Consider the following 24,261-nt stretch of genomic DNA (forward strand, 5'->3'; position numbering starts at 1 on the left):
GGAGGCTGAGGCAGGAGAATTGCTTAAACTCCTGAGGCAGAGGTTGTAGTGAGCTGAGATCCACTACTGTACTCCAGCCTCAACAATACAGACTTTGTCTCAAAAATAAAAAAATCCAGTTATTCACCTTTGAATTGATTCCATAGGAGTTCTATATCTTAAATGCTCCTTTATTGTATAGAGCAAAATAATGACAAAGTCAAGAGATTAGGAGTAATACTCAAAATTTAACAATGTACAGGCATAGATAAAAATAAATAAATAAATAAGTCTTCCAGTAGATTTTAAAGTCAACGATTTACTAATTGGAAGTTTACTCTGATCTGCCCTGATTCTTCTCATTCACCCTATAGCCACCCATACTGTTTCTGCCATGATCGACAATAAATTTTGAAAAATAGACAAGACCATTTAACTTGGTTTTATTCTCCTGATGTTGTGATTTTGTTTTGTAGGATAATAAGAGAAATTTATTAGGAGGAGATCAGCCAGAGTCCTTTTTACATTGCCTTACCATGACCATCTTCCAATAAGCTAGCACTGTATTCAGTGCTCAGGCCCTATTGCTTGTGGAAATTGCCCTAAGAGAACTACATCTAGGATCAGATCGGGTCAATAGGCAGAAGAATTGGTCTCAATGTTGGTGAAGCTCAGTGCAATTTATGCTGCAGTGCCAAATTTGTGGAGATAAATTAGTCTATTAGCCACTAGTGATAAGGTTGATTGTTGAACAGCAAAAGTGAAAATAATGCATTTACTTTTGAATTCAGTAAGAGCAAAGACAAAATGACCTAACTCTTATCAGCGGTTTTGTCACAAATCGATCACTAGCTCATCATATGCCACTATCTTCTCAATACAAGCTTTACACAAAAAACTACCACTAATATCACGTGCTGTCCCCTGAGACTATATACAGACTGGAAAAGAAAACTTTTTGTTTCCAAAAGACATGATTGTGTACTTACAAAAATCCAAAGGATATAAGCAAATGAGTAGAATTAGTGAGGTTTAATTTAGTAAGGTCACTGGAGACAATATCAATATACAAAACTCAATTGCATTTTATCTACTAGCATGAAATAAATAGAACATATAATTTAACGCCATTTAACAATAATATTAATACATACATTAACTAACTATATGTGATACTTATTTAAACATTCTACATACTGCATCTATATCTATATATCTTACCTAGGAATAAAGCGTAGCATATATATTTGGAAGAGATTCAGCCAAATTAGAATAAACAGACATAGATGAGTGTAGGGAGAGAGAGAAACGTGAATGTGGCAAAATGTTAACTGGTGAATTTAGGTAAAAGATACACAGCAATTATCATGCCCTTCTTTTGAGATTTGGGTAGCTTTGAAATTTTCAAAATAAAACGTCAGAAGAAACGTTAGTAAACTTAAGGTTTAAGGAGTTAAATAACTTGCTACACTTCACAAAACAATTGGAAGGACCAGAAATACCCCCCAGCTCCTCCCATTTGACATTCTTCTCAAGGTTCTTTTCACCTTGCTTTTCAATTAGGCCTTCCTTCCAGAATGCAGATGAGTGAGGAGTGTCAGTCCTAGAATCAGATCTTCGTATTTCTGTTGTTGCTATTTAAATAGTGGCATGCATTTATTTTATTTTTGTGGTATAGTCTAACCTTTTGTCCTTGGCATTTATTAGCTATTGCTGTTCCTCCAGGGCTCAATCATCTTTTTTATAAGCATAATTGTGTTGTCCACAGTTGAATTTGAGCCTGTTTCCCAAATGTATTACTCTTATCAGTTTCATCCAGAAACTGGAAGGCGGAGGCACCCTGGCAAGTCACAGAGCTCTGCCAGGCACCACTTCGCTGTGCTGCAGCGGGTGAAATTCAGGGTCTGATAACATATCCTTGATATTACCCTCTAGTACTTACGCTCCAGCAATACATAACATTTCCAGATTTTTTATTAAGTAAACCTCTTAGCAAGCTCTGCTTAATACAAAAATGCCAACTCTTTTCGAGAAAACCCTCTCTTTTACAATATAGAAGCAATATGGTTGGCATTTTTTTAAATTGTAAGAAAACAATGGCGTTTCTATGCAATTTACTATAAAGGCAACCCAAGGAAATAGAATCACCAGATGCTTGATTTCGCTTTGTGATGCTATGTTGGTATAAGAGCCATATGGTCAAAATTTTTAATATTCTTCATGAAAATTTTAACTTTATTTTTAAAAAATGTGTCCTTATTTCTTTTGCTTTTACAGTAAATTAGTAAAGACCTTTGGGTCTTCACTTAACTAGTCTAACAGAAATTCCTCTGAAGTCTCAGGAGTGGTGTCTCATTGCTTAACTCATTTTCTAGACAGAAATCTCTCTCTCTTTCTCTCTCTGACTCTCTCTCACACACACACACAAACACACACACACACACACCAACCACATGTACACACAACTTACTGTTTCAATGATCTACCATCTGTATTCCAGGGAAGTACTCTTATGAATGCTATCACGAGAAACCATATAGCACAGTAGTTAACAGTTCAAACTGTGTGGAACCCTGACTCTGATCCTTTCTATCTGCCTCCGTTTGGGTAAATCACATTACAGCCAGGAACCTGAATTTCCTCATCTGTAAAATGAACATAGTAACACTTACCACAAAGCATGAGAGAAAGGAATATAGATAATGTATATAAAGCAACTGGTATAAAATGAGGCTTACAATTAACAGCATAATTACTATTTTATTATGGTTTTCTAATAAAAAATATTTAGAAACAAATTAATATTATCCATGGTTTCTGCCAAGTGAAGAAGTGGATTATTCATCAATAATTAATGTTCATCAATAATTGTGTACTGTAACTCCAAAACGTGGCCAAACCCCAATAGATTTTATCAGTTTGTCACACTCCTCGAATTTTTTAAATGGCAACTATCTCTAATGAAAATATTTGAAAACATTTTATCATATTCGCCATTTAATCAATGAATAAAATATTTGGTTATCTATCATATACATGTTTCAGTAGACAGTGGTGAAAGGCTTCATTGATGGTGCTACTCAACAATTGGACACCCCAGAAATACTCATTAGAAGATACTCAATAGGCTGGGCATGGTGTCTCATGCCTGTAATTTCAACACTTTGGGAGGCCAAGGCGAGTGGATCACCAGGTCAGGAGATTGAGACCATCCTGGCCAACATGGCAAAACGCCGTCTCTATTAAAAATACAAAAATTAGCCGGGTGTGGTGGCAGGCATCTATAATCCCAGCAACTTAGAAGGCTGAGGCAGAAGAATTGCTTGAACCTGGGAGGCGGAGGTTGCAGTGAGCCAAGATCGAGCCACTGCACTCCAGCCTGGGCAACAGAGCAAGGCTCTGTTTCAAAGAAAAAAACAATAATAATCAAATGCAGATCTTTGGGCCCGTCCTGAGAAGTCCTAAATTAGGATCCCTGGGGAAGAGGGCTGGGAATTTGCATGTCCACAGGCACTCCAAGAAATGTTTTTGTAATTGCACTTTGATAATCATTGCTTTATTTTAAAACAAAGAATAAACCCTGCAGTCCTTACTTTCTTATGTTCTTACATCATCCCAAACAGAGACACTGTGATAAAAATATGTGTGTTCCGGCATCAGTTACTGGAAAGAAACCAGATGGGAGAAACACAAGTGTAAAGTTATGATCTCAACTCTAAAGTTAGAAGGGCTAGTTTGACCTGAATATGGTGAGTTCCGCCAAGTTGATAAAATTGCTAACTCTATCATGAGAATATTATGACAAGAAGACAAACACACCCACATGGGTCTAGCCTCACTGAACATTCTTAACTTTCAGTGTGTTCACTCAGTGGATTAATCTAAATGCAGCATAGGAAGATTTTACACATTGAACCTCCGGTCGTCACCTCTCATAGGTCTCTTCTCCTTATAGCACTTACTATACATAGAGATTTTTTTATTACAGACATATTACAGTTGGGTGTTGGCTACCTGACTGCCCCACAATGTCAGACCATCAGTTCTATCATAGCAGGGGCATGTGCATTTGGATCCAAATACAAAACCAGCCAACTGGTAGCCCACAATAGATAAAAGATACTGTTGAGTGAATAAAATAAATGCCTTTTAACTTGGAAACATTTATTGGTGCTTAACCCTAAAGTTGTCATTTTTTCTCTATGTGATTTTTTTTTCATTTAAAAACTATCATAAAACAGCATCTCTATATGATTCTAAAGTTTCTCTTTGTTTTAGAGTATCACAAATAAGAAGGCCTAGTAGCATACTGAGTAGAGCATGTGCTTTGCAGTTAGGAGGTTGTGAATTTTAATTTCATTTCTGTTGCTTTCTTGCCATAGGACTCATAGACAAGTTATTTAACCCCTCCTTCTCTCTATTTCTTCTTCTCATGAAGCTTTTCTAAACCAATAGAAAACAAATAAATTGGATAAATAAGAATCTCTTCCACGTTCAAAAGGTTATAAAAACATAGGCAGTGTAAAGAAGCAGCAGAATTTTCCCAGTTATAAGACATCTACAAGGTGTCATTCTTCTACTAGCTGTTCTTGATGCTCAGAATGATTTTCATGGTAAATTTCAATCCAACCAGCAAATAATTTTAGGAACCTTACAGATAAGCAATAAGTACTCACAGAGTGTTCAAATTCTTGAGTTTCTTGAAAGCGCTCCCTGGAATTTCTCTTATTCTGTTAAACCTCAAGTCTCTGGGAACATAAAAAGGTAAAGAACAATTACAATATGTTGACTGTGTTCTGCCATTATTTCCAGAAGCTTGAAAGTTAAATCTCCTTTTATGATCAAACATACAGTACTAAAGGACTAAATATAATTAAGACAGAACTAGTGCACATCATACACTAATCATTAGGGAGGTGCACTGTTTACAGAAAATTTTGCATCTCTGGGGCCATATGCTTGTCACAGGATGCCAGACAAATGTGGCTACTTATAGAGCTCTGCGAAGTGTTAAAGACAGTTACACCATTTATTTTAGGTTTTATTTGTATGCCAGTAAAACAAACTCTATACATGGCAGCATGTCAATTGAGTACATTTAGTTTGGAAAATAATTGATGTATTAGATGTCACATGTCGATTCAACACCACTGTTTGAATTTACCTAAAATTATTAATTACTTAATTTTTCTTCACAGTACAGGAATACAATGGCCTTCTATGAAGTATTAAATCAACAGAAGAATTAGTTTGAGAGAGACGTTACTCCACAACCAACATTCTCTTTCATGAATTCACATCTTTTTTATTCAGCATGTGAATAATTGAGTGTCAGCTACGTGCCACCTATCATGTTAAGTAATAAGGATGCAAAGATAAGCAAGATAGGATCCCTGCTACTGAGCCAGATAGTTCAGTGGGGGGATGACAAGGAAGTTATTACAGGACTAGGATGTATAGTGTTTGTGATGCAACAGAGGATCAAACAAATGCCATGCACACTTCGAAGGCTTAGGGACTGCTCTGCCTCAAGCCCCTCTATCAGTTGGAGAATGAGTCTCCCCACTCCATGTCATTATGGTAAAGACGTCAAGCAGGGGCCTCTTCCTGCCCAGAACAGGGTGGTTAACTGGGGGCAGCATCTCCACGGACATACTGTTACTTCCATGGGGAACCTATGACCCAAGCAAGGCCAGCAGGAGGTGTTTTTAAGCATTGACGTGGCTGCTGAATAAAACAGTCATGTTCTGTCTCTGGGGTTCAGAGCTCTAAGGAAAATGAGCATCTAGGGCCACTAACTCATATTGTCCACACTAGAAAGCGCCAGCCTAGGAATAAAGCCCAGGAAACACATAGGGTCAAAACAGCAAATGAAAGAAACAAAACCCTGGACCCAGGATTGCCTGAGACCAAATTTACTCCTTGACTTTCCAGATCCCTGATACCAGGAACTGTCATTTTGATAAACTAATTTGAGCTGAATTTCTATCTCTAATGCAAGGAGTATAGAACAAAGATGAAGTAATTTGCTTGGGAATGTTAGGACCAAGGAGAAGTATATCAGGGAAATTTTATAGGATGCTAGAATGGCAGTAATAGAATAAAATGAAAACAAAAAACTGTCTTTACTTCCCTTCAATTAATTTCTCAAAACAAAACTCTTCACCACCATAAAAAGTTGTTCTATCGTAGAATACTTGACTTACAAACTTTATAAGAGTACCTTAAAATCTATCATCTATCACTTTATCTTTCTCTAGACTTTGCCAAAATGAGCAAAATTTTATAGGAGCTATTATTTTCAATTAAAGTTATTAAATAACTCAGTGACTATACCTCCTTGCTAAATGGAATGCACTGCGTATATGTCATGTATTGCTGTTTACTATGTCTATACTCTATTGGTAAAAGAAACTGTAAGTTATATGAGATCCTCCCTATAAACATATAAGACATTAAGTTATATAGACCCAAATACCCTGGAAACCACTGGTTTCTCTTAAAAACAGAAGCTAAAAATTAATATTTATAGAAAGGGCTTTCCTCTTGCATTAAACAATAGTCCTAATAATTCTCCCAAAATGGGATTCCAACAATACAAGAAGGAAGCCAATATAAAAAGATAAACCATTTTCCTTATTTTAGGCTTTGACATTTCTGAAACATTCAGAAAAGTACAAATGAGAAAATAATAATCCTTACTGTCTACATCCAGAATTAACTACTATTAATATTTATACCTTGATATAGTTGCTTCTACTCATAATTTCACGTGTGTATTTTTACTACATAAATTATATATAAAAACACATTGTAGATAAAATGAACATCTTTTAAGCACCATCTTAATTTTAGCTTTGTCTCCCACACCAGATGTAACCACTCATGTATTTGACACTCCTCTTCAGACATACATTTCTATGTATGTGGATAAATATAAGATGAAATGTAAACACATACAGATACTTCTTGACTTATGATGGGGTTATGTCCTTATAAATCCACTGTAAGTTGAAAACATTACAAGTCAAAAATGCATTTAATACAACCGAACTACCAACATCATAGCTTAGCCTAGCCTACCTTAAACATGCTCAGAACACTTGCATTAGCCTGCAGTTGGGCAAAATTATCTAACACACACCCTATTTTATAATAAATGTTGACTATCTCATGCAGTTTACTCACTATTGTACATTACATCAAAATTGCAACCATTTAACAACATGGTAAAGTCAAAAATCATAAATTGCACCATTGTAAGTCAAAAACTGTCTATATATGAAAATAAACCTAATATATGGGCAAATTTAAAATATTTTGTGCTTTTAAATTTACAAAAAAATGCTATCAAATGTTATATGGTTGTTAAAACTTCCCTCTTCCCTTCCACTACATATTTTCTATGTTATTCCTTGTCTACACATAGAGGACTAGGTATTTTTGTCTAACTTCTCCACAGTACTCCACAATGCAGACAGACTACACAGTTCCTTTATAGATTCCTTTACTGACAGACATTTTGGTTGTTTCCAAATTTTTGCAACATTATTTACTAACAATATTGCAATAAATATGTATGCATGTCTCCTTGTACCCTTGAAAAAAATGTTTGTCTATGCTAAATATTTGGAATTGGGATTGCTAGGTTATAGGGTAGGTACATCTTCAGTTGTACGAAATGATGCCATTGCAAATTTTGTTTTCAGTTACATACATTATAATGGTAATATAACTGAAAATAATGTGAAAAGATGCTTGAACTCATCACCAAATTACATAGTTAAACTTATCACTGGATTGATTTGAAAGCCAAGGTGCTATATGTATCTGTTATCAGAATTTCCTTCTTGTTTTTCTCCACAAGTAAGCAGACATAAGCTTTTCTCCCACAGAGACAGTCTTGCTCGTAAGCTGGTGCCATAGCAAGGTCTCCAGGGTACCCAGGCTTACCCAGTGGACTGTAAGACTCTGCCCACTGACTTTGGCCATGCCCTGTTCTCACCACTGAGGCATGCTCAGGGACTCTCTTCCTGAGAAGCAGAGTGTGGGCTGGGCTGGGTGCAGTAGCTCATGCCTGTAATCCCAGCACTTTGGGAGGCTGAGGCAGGACGACCCCTTGAGCCCAGGAGTTCAAGACCAGCCTGGGCAACATGGCAAGACCCCATCTCTACAAAAAATACAAAGATTAGCCAGGCATGGTGGTGCACACCTGTGGTTTCAGCTACTCAAGAGGTTGAGGTGGGAAGATCACCTGAGCCCAGGAGGTCAAAGGTATAATGAGCCATGATCACACCACTGCACTCCAGTGTGGGCCACAGAGTGAGACCCTATCTCAAAAAAAAAAAAAAAAAAAAAAATGGTTGGACTCCCAAAGATTTTCTCCAGATTGACTTAAATTCCAATAAGTCATATTCAAATATAAGTTGTAAGATAAATGTGATCCTCTTGAAATACTATGTGTAGCTGAGACTGAATGCAAAATGTTGTTAAGAGATAAAATCAAAACTCTGAACTTGAGCCCCTTCCTGAGGAGACCCAGGCCACACAGCTCATCCAGCGAGGTGTGGGGCCTCCTGCTAATCCCTGGGTTGAACACAGTCTCCAGATTTGTTGTGAGTAGATGCTTGGCTATCATAGCTAAGAATCTCATGCTCGGAGAGCAAAACAAATGAGCTGAGACGCTCAGAGAATGCTGTCTCACCAGGCTGATTTCTGTTTGCGTGGTGTACTTGTTTCTCTGAAATCCGAGAAATATTCTTTCTGGCAGAAAGCCTGTCTTCCCGAGAAAAAGATCAACCAGCTCTGTACCTGAGCCAAAAGCATTCCTATTGAAGGTAAGGATGCAATTAAGTCACCGGAATGGCACAAGCCTACCACCGCAGAAAGAGAGGCAAGCAGGTTCCCGTCTCCCTGAGCTACCATGAAGGGCAGGAGGGAGAAGGTGATTCCTAAAAGCTGGGCTGTTATTTTATTGGGAGACACGCACTCCTGTGCACTGCTGCCCGCAGCCCACTTTTGGCATCAGAATGAGGGCAGACTCCGCTCCCTGTAGCCAGACCCTCTGTCAGTCACTCCGATCAGCCCCACTCCAGCTCCCGCCACAACGCCTCTCTCAGGCGATGCCCTTTGTGACTGCTCCTCATCCAGCATATCAGAACGGTGCTGGGACACTGTCGGGACACTGCCACGCTGCCTGGCCTTGGAGTCAGGGGAAGAATCAAGGAGATTTTTCCACACCTCTCCCTGTTGCTCTAAAACAAGTCTTCTTCATCATTTCATTTGACAGCCCTGTCATTGTAGAAATTGGAAATACATTTTCCAGGCTTGAGACGATCGTCTGGAGGACACCCTCTGTCTTGACTGATTCCCAGTCACATCCCCAGCTGAGGAAGGCTCCTGAATTTTCTCGAATCTCTAGTGCACTTGCTGCCTTCCAGTTGCCTCACAGCCAGGGCTTGAGGCCATCTTCCACTGTTGTTTGCTGGCCCAGTATTAGCCTGCTCTAGTGGTTAATTTTATGGATCAACTTGGCTAGGCCATCGCACCCATGGAACTCAGCTTTTGACCAAACACCAATCTAGATGTTGCTCTGAAGGTATTTTTTACAATATGATTAATATTTAAATCAGTAAGCTTTGAGTAAAGCAGATCACGCTCCACAATGTGGTTGAACTTCATCCAATCAGTTGAAGGCCTTAAGAGGAAAGCCCCGGGTCCCCTGAGGAAGAGGGAAGCTGCCCCCAGACTGCCTTGGACTTGAGCTGCAACATCGGCTCTTCCCTGGGTCCCCAGCCTGCCAGCTGCCCTGAAGATATCAGAGCGGCCAGCCCCCACAATTGTGTGAGCCAATTCCTTAAAATCTCCTTCTCCATATGCATACACACATCCCCTGTTCCCTGGTGGGCAGGTGTTGGTCTGGCAAAGTCTGTAAGGAGACCACAGTGTGAGGAAAGCCAGAAAGGAAGGGCAGACCTTGCAGGAATCTTGTCTGCAGTTAGTGTGAGGCAGGTGGCAGTGGGGTGATTTTTTTCTTTCTTTCTTTGATACGTTTGATACTTATCTACAGATCTCCAACAATAGCTAAAGCACTTATACATAAATAGGAATACTATAAAGGTTTCAAAGAAGACACTCAAACAACTTTATAAAAGTTCTTCCATCTAGCATCTTCACTTTGGTCCTCAATGAAATTCCCAGCCCACATCTACACTATTTTCCAGAAAACGATTTCATTCCCCCTCAAGCTCGTGGATTAGACCAAGGAGAGCTGAGACTTGCTCTGCTAAAGTGCTTGTTCACAAAGTCACTGGGATCAGAAAATCAATTACAATTGACCTTCCTTATTTTCGGGTCTGCAGATTCAGTGGACTGCAGATCAAAAATATTTGGAAGAAGCAATAAAAAATAAAAATATGGCCAGGCGTAGTGGCTCATACCTGTAATCCCAGCACTTTGGGAGGCTGAGGCAGGCAGATCACAAAGTCAGGAGTTCGAGCCCAACCTGACCAATATGGTGAAACCCAGTATCTAATAAAAATACAAAAATTAGCTGGGCATGGTGGCAGGCACCTGTAGCCCCAGCTACTTGGGAGGCTGGGGCAGGAGAATCTCTTGAACCCGGGAGGTGGAGGTTGCAGTGAGCTGAGATCGTGCCACTGCACTCCAGCCTGGGTGAAAGAGTGAGACTCCATCTCAAAAAATAAAATAAATAAATAAAAATAAAAAAACAACAATAAAAATACAAACTTTAAAAAATACAGAATCATAACTATTTGCATAGCACTTACATTCTATTAGGTATCATAAGTAATCTAGAGATGATTGAAAGTATAGGGGAGAATGTGCATAGTTTATAAGCAAATACTACAGCATTTTCAATCAGAAACTTGAACAGCTGCGGATTTTCATATCCTGGGGGTTCCTGGGACCAATCCCCCTCAGATATCAAAAGAACAAGTGTACTTTTTGGGTCTTACTGTTGAGCACTGTCAGGCACTCACGGGAAGTTAAAATAGGTCAGCAGCAAGGGAGCACACATATGTATAAACATAAAAACTAAGGGGTGCACATTTCATCAACATCTCAGTTTTTAGAAACAACCAGTACTACTTTTATAAACTTGAAAGACTTGATCTTTTTTAAACGAAGCTGGCTTGCCGATCAGTCAGCCCAGCCTTTGACTTTACCTAAGAGAAAGCCAAAAGGGAAGTGGAGAGAACAGGAAGGCACTCCCATACTCATCCTAGCTGAAGTTCCAGACACTGTTTCAAGACAGGTGTTAACATGATGATTTTAGAACTGAAGTTAAGACTCAGAACATCAGATTCCCCTCAAAGCAAAGCCAGTGGCCATGGGAAATGACCCTTAAGTGTGTCTGCTGACGCAGCAGGCACTCCCTCACTGCCTCCATTGCCCCGCCTGCACTTAAATGTGTTGTGAGGAAGCTGAGACCCCAGTGATGGACCAGCAGGTCCATTGGCCGACCACCAAGGGCCCGAGGCTGCACCAGAAACCCATCTCCTGATTTCCTTGTTAGTACAATTTCCACCTCATTATCCTAAACCGAGTTCCCACTTTTCTCAGGCAGGGCAATTAGTGTTCCATGTTAAATCCCTTCTCTTTGAGGGATTATGTGGTTAGAACTAACAAACACCCTTTATTTCCTCTAATGAACTGACAATGACCGAGTTAATGCAAGGTGTTAACCAGTTCAAGGCAAGTCAGCCTTGACAGGAGTATGAGGCCACCTTCTCCAGGTCATTAAAAGCATCCAAAAGTAAGGAGAGTATTGCAGTTTTGACGGTGGTATCCCTGTATGTGGGAATCCAGTGTAAACTGAGAAAACTCAGACAGAACAGTCCCTTCCAGATTTCTTCATCTGCTATGTCTAGTTCTTCCAGCAGGTGTCACTAAAAGGTAGCCCTCTCTTAACAGGACAGAGAGCTGGTTTCAAGAGCGATGAAGCGGCCAGACATGGTGGCTCACTGTGGGTGCTGTAATCCTAACACCTTGGGAAGCCCGAGATGGGCAGATCACTTGAGATCAGGAGTTCAGGAGTTCATGACCAGCCTGGCCAACGCAGTGAAACCCTGTCTCTACTAAAAATATAAAAATTAGCCGAACATGATGGCACATGCCTGTGATCTCAGCTACTTGGGAGGTTGAGGCAGGAGAATCACTTGAACCTGGGAAAGGGAGGTTGCAGTGAGCGGAGACTGCACCACTGCACTCCAGCCTGAGTGACAGAGCAAGACTCTGTCTCAAAAAAAAAAGAGAGAGAGAGAGAGAGAGAAATGAGGGGGTTTGGTCTGTCCTGAACATTGCAGTGGGAGAAGGACTAGGCTACATCCGAAGAGCGTCACTGGGTCACATTCATTTGCGTGTGAAAATAGTTTCCAACTGCAAAGTCTAACTCTGAGGTCATCATATGCCGTGTAATATAAAGTAATGTCTTTCACTTGGAAATAAGAAGCTCTAAGTGAATTTTTACACAAAACTAAAGCATAACCTCTTGAATTGCTAACTTTGTCATTCCGGAGAAAGTGAGTTTAAAAGTAGTAAGATTTAACTTTTCAAATGAATTAACATAATTCAGTTTTAGGATCATTGTTACATTATGCAATGATTTCCACTGTTTCTGTGCCCCACACACCATGTTAAATGCGGCTCCTCCAAATGCCTGTGTGCCTGGGAAGACAAACTGGCATTACTGGATCTCACTAGACAATACCAGCACATTTGCACATGAGCCAATAAACACAGCATGAAGACAGAAAATGATGGAATCACTGAGATCAAACTTGGTTATATCTTTATCCGGCATTATATTTGCCTTGATTGTCCTTCCTGTCTCCTACTGCTCAGCTGTTGCTTGGCTCTGGGGGAGTCAGACACATTCTCCCAGCCTGGTTCTTGACCATTTATATAGCAACCCGGGACTTGGCAGGAGTGAGATGCGCTCCCAGGTGCCCTGTGGTCCCACTGTGGATGAAGCTGAGCCTGTCTGCATGGCTGTCACCCATCTTCACACCCTGGCCTCCCCCAGCCCTCCCAGTCACACTGAACCTGCTCATCACAGCCTGGTCATACTGTTTTCCAGCTCTATGCAGGTGCACATGTGGTTCCTCTTCCTGGAATGCCCTTGCCTTTCTTCTCTCCTTCCCACATCCGTGGTGAAGTCGAGGGCAGCACACCTCCCAGGGAGCACCCACGCAGGAGATCAGGAGAAGCACAGTGGTGGCAGCTGCCCTGCCAGCTGCACCATCTTCTTGGGTGCCTCTTGCTGCCGATGCCAGGACTGGCTGCCACACTGGAATGTGGATTTCAAATTCACCCTTCCTTTCCTTAGAAAGACATTCCCTGACAACTGCGCTCTGGGAACCCCTGTGCTCCCCTAAGGCCTTTGCAACGGAGGCAGTTAGCGCAGTGGTTGGGAGTGCAGGCTTCAGCCAGGGAAGCGAACCTGCAGTGGGTCTCCCTGGCCACCCTTGAGCCCGGCGGCTTGGATAGGCCCACACGCTCTCAGGACTCCTTATCTGAAAATGAGCATAATGATGCTCAGTACTAAACATGAGGATTTATCCAGAGCATTTAGAAGAGTGGCTAATAAGTGCTTGTAGTCATGACATGACCAATATCAATACAGACACTGCTTTTATAACATTGTAAACACCACGGTGTCATTGTCTCATAACTGTCTCTGTTCCCACCCAACACAGCCAAACTGAGAGCTCCTGAAGAGCAGGGAAATGTCTAACTATCTTCTTTATATGGAAAATAAAGCATAAATACTGACACACAGTATAGAACCAAAATCATAGCAATAATAATATTGTTAGTGAATGAATCACTTATGGCTAATAATTGGAAAAATTCAAAGTATTCTTTCCTTCCAATTGAAAACCAATTGTTTAAAGAAAAGAAAACTCCAGTTAACAGAATGTACATTCCTCTACAAGGCTAGCCAAGCCGGTCACTGTCAGTTGTGGTTCTGTGCAGATCTGCCTGAGTGTTGGGAAATGTGTACCGTACACCACAAAACTCAAATCTCCATACACCAACCACTTCATTCCTGTGATGATGCGAGGAAGCTGACAGAGACAGTGGATTTTGCAATAGTCTGGAACTCTCAACTATGCAATGTTCTTTTAGGAAACTATATTTGTCTGTCAAAATTTTAGTGAATTATTTAACATTTTTGCTCTATCTCTTACACCGATATTTGGATACCAATGATAACAACCGAAAAAATATTTAGCAATTTTGTTGCATTTCTTCTTCTTCAACCCACTGCAAGCTAACCTCCTCCTTTATCACTTCATTCAAATCATCCCAGCCTAGATCACCTCCGAATTTTTGATGCAAAGTCAGTGAACTGGAGGCATCATTTTCCTTGATCTTTCGGTGGCATCTGATCATGTTAGCTCTCTTCCTCTTTAAGCTACCCTTGATTTTCTCCTTTCTCTTTAAACAGTCTGTCTCAGACTCTTTTTCCAGACCATGTTCTTCTGCCTGCCTCTGTATGAGCCCTCTTCTCTCCTCCCTTGACCTTCCTTTAGCAATTCCATCTACTCTTTGGTTTCCATGCAGCTATATATAAGTAAGTAAGCAGAAAGTATACACATAAGGAAGCATAAGTGTGTGTCTATACTTAAAGAGATACATGTACATATATACATGTATATATACATATACATACACACAAACCAAATCTTTCCCTTTCTCTTATTGACCATGCCCTTCGTACTTGACATTAATCTACCCATTTGACCTCTCTAATAAATGGGTTACCAGAGATACCGCTCAGCTTTGCCCAAAGTCTTAAAAAAATCCTCCTCTTCTCCTCTTCTCACTATTTTTCTATTCTCAGCCCAGACACAAAATCAGAGTCCTAGGAGCCACCCATTCTTTCTGACTCTACACGTTCATGCAGCTACGAAGTTCTCTGCACTTCCCAAGTGAAGTCCTCTGCGCTTCCCAAGTGAAGTCCCATGCCTGCATCATCACTATCCTGATGGGCCATTCTCCTGCACTCTGTACGCCCCTCTTGCATGCAGCTGTGGGGGTCTTCATAGGAAAGCAAACTATGTTGGTTTTTCTGTCGATTTATTTTAATTCTCCCAGTTTAAAATCCTTCCAGGCATGGATTTCCATCACCAGCAGAGCCCAACCTTAGTGGCCTGTGTGGTCTGAGACCCACCCTGATTTTCTTTGTTTCCCTCCCTTAGGCTTGCCTCTGATACCCTGTGCATAAGCTCAGCCCAGTGCTTCCCACCCCAGCATACTGCAGGATGTGTCATACTCATCATCATCTCATCCAATTTCTTTGTAGAATTCCTTCTCATCCTCCAATGTTAGAAAATATCCATCCATCTTCAAAAATTCTGCTCAATCACGATCTCTTCCATAAAGCCTTGAATCTGATAAGAAGGCCTGATTATGCCCCCGGCTTGCTAGCCCCCTCCCTTGGCTGCTATTCTGTAAGTGCCCTGACAGCCCACAGCTTCTGTGCCTACAGAGCATGGCCCCAAGTCACTGTGTTCATTCAACAAAAAGATGAATGAATGAATGTTTTACACTCCTTGAAGTTCCAACAAAATGTACCTTTTCCAAAAGCAGAGTGCTTTTTTTTCTCAACCCTCCATGTTAGCTCTACTAACTTTACACGTGGTGAAAACTGCACAAAATGTATTTATCTATTACTTACACAAAAATGGTTGCCCCCTTTTCTTCACCAATTTGATATTTTTCATGGCTAGTTTACTGCAACAGTATTTTTGTGTTGTCATTTTCCCTACAGTGAGATCAGCAAGAACTTTTCATCCAAAGAGCTATGGATGCCAAATACATAAATGTCTACGACCTCGCTACACTATAGAACTAGATAGCGACCCAGAGAAATCACTGTGCCAAGAATGTGACCGCAAGAGCTAAGGGCTATTCACAGCAGAGCTGTTTGGAAGTACAGCTTCAGTTCTTCTTGCTAAAAACGCACAAGGAGGGGGCTGCTTTTTCTGAATCCATTTGCACTAGAGACATGCTTTGAATTAGCCTCTAGTATACGATTACATCACTTTTGCTCATTCCATGGCAAAAACCTTTTGTTTTAAAGGTCAGAAATGAGTTTTCACAAATCTGCTTCCATCTGCATTCCATGCCTGAAAATCATCCTGTGTGAAATGTCAGCTGACACTGAACTCGCCTGCAACATGGCTGAGCACGAGTTGAGGAGACACCGGACTCACCATTTCTGATTTCACAGGTGAGGAATTCTTGTGCCAGCCCCAGAAAGTTTATCACCATTGTAGCCATTTAAAAGAAGAACCGACCAGTTGAGTATTTTGGTGAATGTTATTCTTCCTCTCCCACAAATATCTACCATAATCCAAGGCTTCTTTCTCTCTCTCTCTCTCTCTCTCTTTTTTGTTTTTGTTTTTTTTTTTTAGATGGAGTCTCACTCTGTTGCCCAGGCTGGCATGCAGTGGCACTATCTCAGCTCACTGCATCCTCTGCCTCCTGGGTTCAAGCAATTCTCCTGCCTCAGCCTCCTGAGTAGCTGGAACTACAGGTGAGTGCCACACGCCCAGCTAATTTCTATATTTTTAGTAGAGATGGTGTTTCACCATGCTGGCCAGGCTGGTCTCAAACTCCTGATCTCAAGTGATCTGCCTGCCTCAGCCTCTGAAAGTCCCGGGATTACAGGCATGAGCCACCGTGCCTGGCCACCAGATATCTCTGACAGGATCATGGTAATAAGACAAAAGGCTGAAAGGAGAAAAGCACTCTTACGAGAAAGATTTTGCTTAACTTATGGTTTCAGCAGGGTCTACAACATGTCTGTACAAACGTATATGACTGCTGGTTCTGTATTTCAGTTCAGAGGATCCAGTCATAATTCATATCACATAATATTCTCCATATCCCATTTACATACACAATTCTGGCATCATTATCAATATTACTAAAAATTCAAATAGTATATTAAACAATACCATCTTTTCAAAAAATTATTCTTCCTTTAGGTGATATGTGTAGTAAATACTTTAACATATTTTTGTCAAATATTCCAGAAATTTATGGAAATATTAGCTAGTCAGAAGGTCCATAAACTTTTAAATGTTCTTCCATATAATAACTGATCAAAAATCATTTGTTGACAAATGATAGATGGATGGATGGGTGGACAAGTGCATGGATGGATGGATGTAGGCTCTTTGGAGAAAATAAATATTAATTAAAATAAATATTATTAAAAATAAATAACAGTAGCTTGCATACTGAAGTCACTGAGAAATTCTATGATAAATAAATCTGAATTAATGAATAATAATGAATGAATATATTAAAATATCAACTTATTTTCTTCCTCAGGTGAATTAAAAACAATTATTTCACCATTATGCTGAAAGAAATGTTGTTAATCAATTATTTTGATTCAGATTTTTTAAATGAGGAAATATAGTGTAGAAAAGTTCACGGAATTAACTAGGATCAAAAAGAGAACTAGACTTTAAGTCTTCTGACTTTGATTAAAGTGATATTCCATTAGAGCACATTATTATTTACTTCTAGTAACCGAAAAAAAAAAAAACTTCTGTTATGACCTACTTTCAGAATATATTATAATGAGTGAAGGAATACTGTACAATTCATTGTAGTTTCTAGTCAGCAGTTTTATTGTATGACTGCAATGACGGAATAATTATAATTGCTTACTTAGGTTTTGGAAACATTTCCAACCTCCCGGCCAATTTGTAATTTAAGGCATCCGTTAGTCTCTTGATTAAGAGATGGTTGGTTGGTCAGACTTTGGAGGGGTAATTTCAGGGTTTCATATGGGCTACAGATTGGCAGGAATTTACCACATATATGGGCATACACATACACACAACACACACTCTAAAAGTTAGATGGAATTCCTGATTTAATTAGCCAAGGATTAGAAAATGATTATCAAAAGCAAAATGTCCATGCTGGGCAGAATTAAATTTAGCCAAGCTTCCCTGACCCCTGGAATCCAAAACAAAGACACTTTAATCTAATGGATGGGATTTGTTAATCATTTATAAAATGGTACTTTTTTCACACACATTTTAAAAAAATAACTCCATGAACACCTTAAGAATATAAATATACTCCATCTTTCCATATGTTCACTAATTCAACAAATTGTGAACAATGAAGTAATACCATTATGAAGATTTCTTGCTTCAGGCTGGGCACGGTGGCTCACACCTGTAATCTCAGTACTTTGGGAGGCCAAGGTGGGCAGATCACTTGAGGTCAGGAGTTCTAGACCAGCCTGGGCAATACAGTGAAACCCCGTCTCTACTAAAAATATAAAAATATAGCCGGTTGTGGTGGTGCACACCTGTAATCCCAGCTACTCGGGCAGCTGAGGAAGGAGAATTGCTTGAACCCAGGCGGCAGAGGTTGCAATGAGCCGAGACTATGCCATTGCACTCCAGTCTGAGCAACCAGCGAAATTTCATCACACACACACACACACACACACACACACACACACACACACACACAAGATTTCTTGCTTTGGATGGAAGAATTACATGAAGAGAATACAATCATGCCTGACTTAATGATGGTTATACATTCATAGAAATGTCTTGTTAGATGACTTTGTCCTTGCACAAAGATCATAGAGTGCATTTACACAAACCTACACATGGCAGAGCCTACTACACACACAAACTATATAGTGTATAGGGTGTACTCTGTTGCTCCTAGGCTACACACCTGTTCAGCATGTTACTGTACTGAACATTGTAGGCAATTGTAATGCAATGGTAACTATTTGTGTGTCTAAACATAGAAAAGGTATAATAAAAATATGATATTATAATCTTATGGGACCACCATCATATGTGGCTCTTCGTTAACCATAACATCATTATGTGGCACATGACTGTATCTCCAACTTTTTGTTTATCATTTTAAATTTTTTCATTGCTGATAAAATGTGATGCAGTAGAAAGATCACTAGATTTTACAATGAGATTTGTTAACCCACTGCATGACACTAGCAACTCTCTTTAACATCTTGAAACTAACGTGTCCCCCAATGAGGAAAAGAGGAGCTGTATTTGGCTCTGTACTAAGTGGCACTCCTGGAAAATCTAACAATTACGTATAAAATTATAAAATCACCATTAGTCTGTGTTAGCTTAATAATTCTTACTAATATCTTTTCATTGCCATGCATAAAGTAGAATGCCATGACTCAAAATTCTATTGAGGCATCTTAAGAAACTTCAAAATGAAACAAAACTAAGAAAAATAAGACTTTAAACCAAGTATTGGGTTCAAAGAATATGCAAAACCTTTGTAAAGATCATTTATGTTAGCCAAGAAACAATTGTTGTGTGACTTGACTTGAAATAGTATGAATTTTGTGGTATATTCTTATTTGGAAGACTTGCCTTGAAATAGTATGAATTTTGCTGTATATCCTTATTTGGAAGAGATTGACAGACAGAATTCCATTCGATTGCAATTGAAGCTGGTGACTGGAAAGAACCAATGTTTTCGTGGGTACACAAATACACATATTCATGCAGAGAGAAAAACAGCAGTTGTGCATGGTACTTGAAATTCATTTGCCCCAAACAAAAATTTTATAGCGTCCTCCTTCTTTGGAATTAGAAGCTAATACAACCTGGGAAGTTTTCTCCTTTTATGGTCTTCCAGAAATAACAGCAACAGAGACGTCTATAATTTTTCACTTTTTACAAAATCTATTTAAAAAATAAAGAGTTGAGTTTTCTCCAGAGTAGAAAAAAATTATACACTCTACCACCACCATCATTTTTCAAATAATCTACGAATTTTATTTTCAGACTTTACTTACAGTAAACCAGAAGGAAAACCAGAAATTAAGTGGAACTGTTCTCAGTAGCCCCAGGCCCCTGTCTCTCTAGACTACTCCCCCAGGACTGTGGCCCCAGACCAGCTCCCAGCAGGCTCTGCCAAACGCTTGATCACTTACAGACCTTCGCTCCCCTCTCCTTTATCCCAAATTGCCCTGAACCTCCATTCTCACTAACTTCACCACGTGTCAGAACACTGCACACTCACTTTCTCTCCATCTCCTCCCTATCGCACACTCACCAGTGTGTAGTAGTCATAAACATTTCAGAATGAGTAGACAAATTTGAGTTATTTGAAGAAGGTTAATGAGCACATATTTTAAATAATGATTACCAAGAATTAGCATGGTTTCATCAAGAATAAATTAACTATTGCAAGTCAAATCATTATTTTTTCGAGACAGAGTCTCACTTTGTCACCCAGGCTGCAGTGCAGTGGTGCCATCTCAGCTCACGGCAAACTTCGCCTCCCAGATTCAAGTAATTCTTGTGCCTCAGCCTCTCAAGTAGCTGGGATTACAGGTGCATACCACCACACCCAGCTAATTTTTGTATTTTTATTACAGACAGGGTTTCATCATGTTGGCCAGGGGGGTCTTGAACTCCTGACCTCAAGTGATCCACCTAACCTCAGCCTGCCAAAGTGCTGGGATTAGAGGCATGAGCCACCATGCCTGGCCTCAAATCATTGTTGAACAGAGTCTTGGAAACTGACTAATGCAGCAAACATAATAGAAGTGGCTTTAAGTAAATTATCTCACAAGGACCAGGTGGAAATGTTGTGAGAAGTTGATCCATAGCTGCAGGATGAATGGATTAATTTCACATTAGAAGGCGATTTCTACAAGAGTGCTGGAATCCTATGGCTTCGTTTCTGCTAAGTTCAACATCGTATTAATGAAAAGGAGAATAGTAGAAAAGGAAATGTCAAAATTACAAATAACCTGAAGCTTTTGGGGAAAGGTCATATGGTGCCTATTAGAGTCATACTCTAAGTCGCTGTTGGAATCATGGCACATTTTAAATATAAAAGAAATACAAAAGAAATAAATGTTCTTTTCATTGCAAATAGCATATTATATAAGTCTAGGGTGAGGAGAAATAACTTTGGGACTTAATTTATATTATAAATTAGTGCTTTTAAGGACTACACTCTAGGTACTCCTCGAGGTTCTATAAACTAAAAATAATTAGTTCCATGGAAAGCTAGTATTAGCCAGTATTAGTCAATGAAAATAACTAAGAAAATATAATATTGTACTATTAGACTATAGAAGAAAATTCACCAATTTTAAGAATATATATTCCTGATTTTCTCTGAAATTCTTCGGTTGTGGGTGAAACTTACAAGAAAACAGGATTAAATTCAGGAGAAATAAATTCAGATGGTGGAATGCAGATAAACCATATTAGAGGAGAAACAATTGAAAAAAACTGAGGGGTGCTGAACTTTGAAAGACGGGAAATACGCACTCACTCTCTTCAAATATTAGAAAGTATAGAAATTCCAAGTTTTACATATATATGTTTAATTGAACTAAGTGACCAACAAACAGAGAATGATAAATAAATTATGGTACATCAATATTTAATGATGTGGGGAAATGTTCACAACTCAGAATGTAGTTCTGAAAATAGTGTATCAAGCCAGAGTTCAATTACAATTTCACAGCTGAATGTGTTTACAAGCACATACAGGAAAACCTATAAGAAAAGATACTAAATGCTAATAGTGACTATTGCTGCAGGGTAGAAATATGGGCGACTTTCATTTTCTTTTTTATTCTTTGTTACATTTTCCAAACTTTATACAATAAACAAACACTTCTTGGGGATGGTTCCAAGATAGCTGAATAGGAACAGCTCCAGTCTACAGCTCCCAGCGTGAGTGATGCAGAAGATAGGTGATTTCTACATTTCTAACTGAGGTACTGAGTTCATCTCACTGGGACTTGTTGGACACTGGGTGCAGGACAGTGGGTGCAACCCACTGAGAGTGAGCCGAAGCAGGGCGAGGCATCGCCTCACCTGGGAAGCACAAGGGGTCAGGGAATTCCCTTTCCTAGCCAAAGAAAGCCGTGACAGATGGCACCTGGAAAATCGGGTCATTCCCACCCTAATACTGCGCTTTTCCAATGGTCTTAGCAAACTGTACACCAGGAGATTACATCTCACACCTGGCTTGGAGGGTCCCACGCCCATAGAGCCTCACTCATTGCTAGCACAGCAGTCTGAGATCCAACTGCAAGGCAGCAGCGAGGCTGGGGGAGGGGCGCCTGCCATTACTGAGGCTTGAGTAGGTAAACAAAGCAGCCAGGAAGCTCGAACTGGGTGGGGCCCACCTCAGCTCAAGGAGGCCTGCCTGCATCTGTAGACTACACCTGTTGGGGCAGGGCATAACCAAACAAAAGGCAGCAGAGACCTCTGCAGACTTAAATGTCCCCGTCTGACAGCTTTGAAGAGACTAGTGGTTCTCCCAGCATGGAATTTGAGATCTGAGAACAGACAGACTGCCTCGTCAAGTGGGTCCCTGACCTCTGAGTAGCCAAACTGAGAGGCACCCCCCAGTAGGGGCAGACTGACACCTCACACGGCCGGGTACCCCTCTGAGATGAAACTTCCAGAGGAACGATCAGGCAACAACATCTGCTGTTCAGCAATATTCACTGCTCTGCAGCCTCCTCTGCTGATACCCAGGCAAACAGGGTCTGAAGTGGACCTCCAGGAAACTCCAACAGACCTGCAGCTGAGGGTCCTGACTGTTAGAAGGAAAACTAACAAACAGAAAGGATATCCACACCAAAACCCCAACTGTATGTCACCATCATCAAAGACCAAAGGGAGATAAAACCACAAAGATGGGGAAAAAAAAGAGCAGAAAAGCTGAAAATTCTAAAACTCAGAGCTCCTCTCCCACTCCAAAGGAATGCAGCTCCTCGTCAGCAATGGAACAAAACTGGACAGAGAATGACTTTGACAATTTGAGAGAAGGCTTCAGACAATCAAACTTCTCCGAGCTGAAGAAAGAACTTCGAACCCATTGCAAAGAAGCTAAAAACCTTGAAAAAAGATTAGATGAATGGCTAACTAGAATAACCAGTGTAGAGAAGTCCTTAAATGACCTGATGGAATTGAAAACCATGACATGAGAACTACGTGATGAATGCACAAGCTTCAGTGGCTGATTCGATCAACTGGAAGAAAGGGTATCAGTGATTGAAGATCAAATGAATGAAATGAAGTGAGAAGAGAATTTTAGACAAAAAAGAGTAAAAAGAAATGAATAAAGCCTCCAGGAAATATGGGTCTATGTGAAAAGACCAAATCTACATCTGATTGGTGTATCTGAAAGTGACAGGGAGAATGGAACCAAGTTGGAAAACACTCTGCTGGATATTATGCAGGAGACTTCCCCAACCTAGCAAGGCAGGCCAACAATGAAATTCAGGAAATACAGAGAACGCCACAAAGATACTCCTTGAGAAGAGCAACTCCAAGACACGTAATTGCCAGATTCACCAAAGTTGAAATGAAGGAAAAAATGTTAAGGGCAGCCAGAGAGAAAGGTCGGGTTACCACAAAGGGAAGCCCATCAGACTAACAGCAAATCTCTCAGCAGAAACTCTACAAGCCAGAAGAGAGTGGGGGCCAATAATCAACATTCTTAAAGAAAAGAATTTTCAACCCAGATTTTCATATCCAGCAAAACTAAGCTTCATAAGTGAAGGAGAAATAAAATCCTTTACAGACAAGCAAATGCTTAGAGATTTTGTCACCACCAGGCCTGCCTTATGAGAGACCCTGAAGGAAACACTAAACATGAAAAGGAACAACCGGTACCAGCCACTGCAAAAACATGCCAAATTGTAAAGACCATTGATACTAGGAAGAAACTGCATCAACTGACGGGCAAAATAACCAGTTAACATCATAATGACACGATCAAATTCACACATAAAAATATTAACCTTAAATGTAAATGGGCTAAATGCTCCAATTAAAAGACACAGACTGGCAAATTGGATAAAGAGTCAAGACCCATCAGCGTGCTGTATTCAGGAGACCCATCTCATGTGCAGAGAGACATATAGGCTCAAAATTAAGGGATGGAGGAAGATCTACCAAGCAAATGGAAAACAAACAAAGAAAAAAAGGCAGGGGTTGCAATCCTAGTCTCTGATAAAACAGACTTTAAACCAACAAAGATCACAAGAGAAAAAGAAGGCCATTATGTAATGGTAAAGGGATCAATTCAACAAGAAGAACTAACTATCCTAAATATATATGCACCCAATACAGGAGAACTCAGATTCATAAAGCAAGTCCTTAGAGACTTACAAAAAGACTTAGACTCCAACACAATAATAATGGGAGATTTTAACACCCCACTGTCAAC

General features: G+C 40.0%; 1 protein-coding gene across 1 annotated transcript in view; it reads right to left on the minus strand.

Moving 5' to 3' along the window:
- PXDNL (peroxidasin like) overlaps positions 1-24,261 on the minus strand; it is a 496,832-nt gene that overhangs the window by 331,296 nt on the left and 141,275 nt on the right. The window contains exon 2 of the mRNA XM_025394327.1: positions 4,656-4,727. Coding sequence (XP_025250112.1) covers positions 4,656-4,727 — 72 coding nt within the window. The remainder of the gene's footprint in view (positions 1-4,655; positions 4,728-24,261) is intronic.

This window comes from Theropithecus gelada, chromosome 8, assembly GCF_003255815.1.
Source record: "Theropithecus gelada isolate Dixy chromosome 8, Tgel_1.0, whole genome shotgun sequence".
Classification (NCBI taxonomy): domain Eukaryota; kingdom Metazoa; phylum Chordata; class Mammalia; order Primates; family Cercopithecidae; genus Theropithecus; species Theropithecus gelada.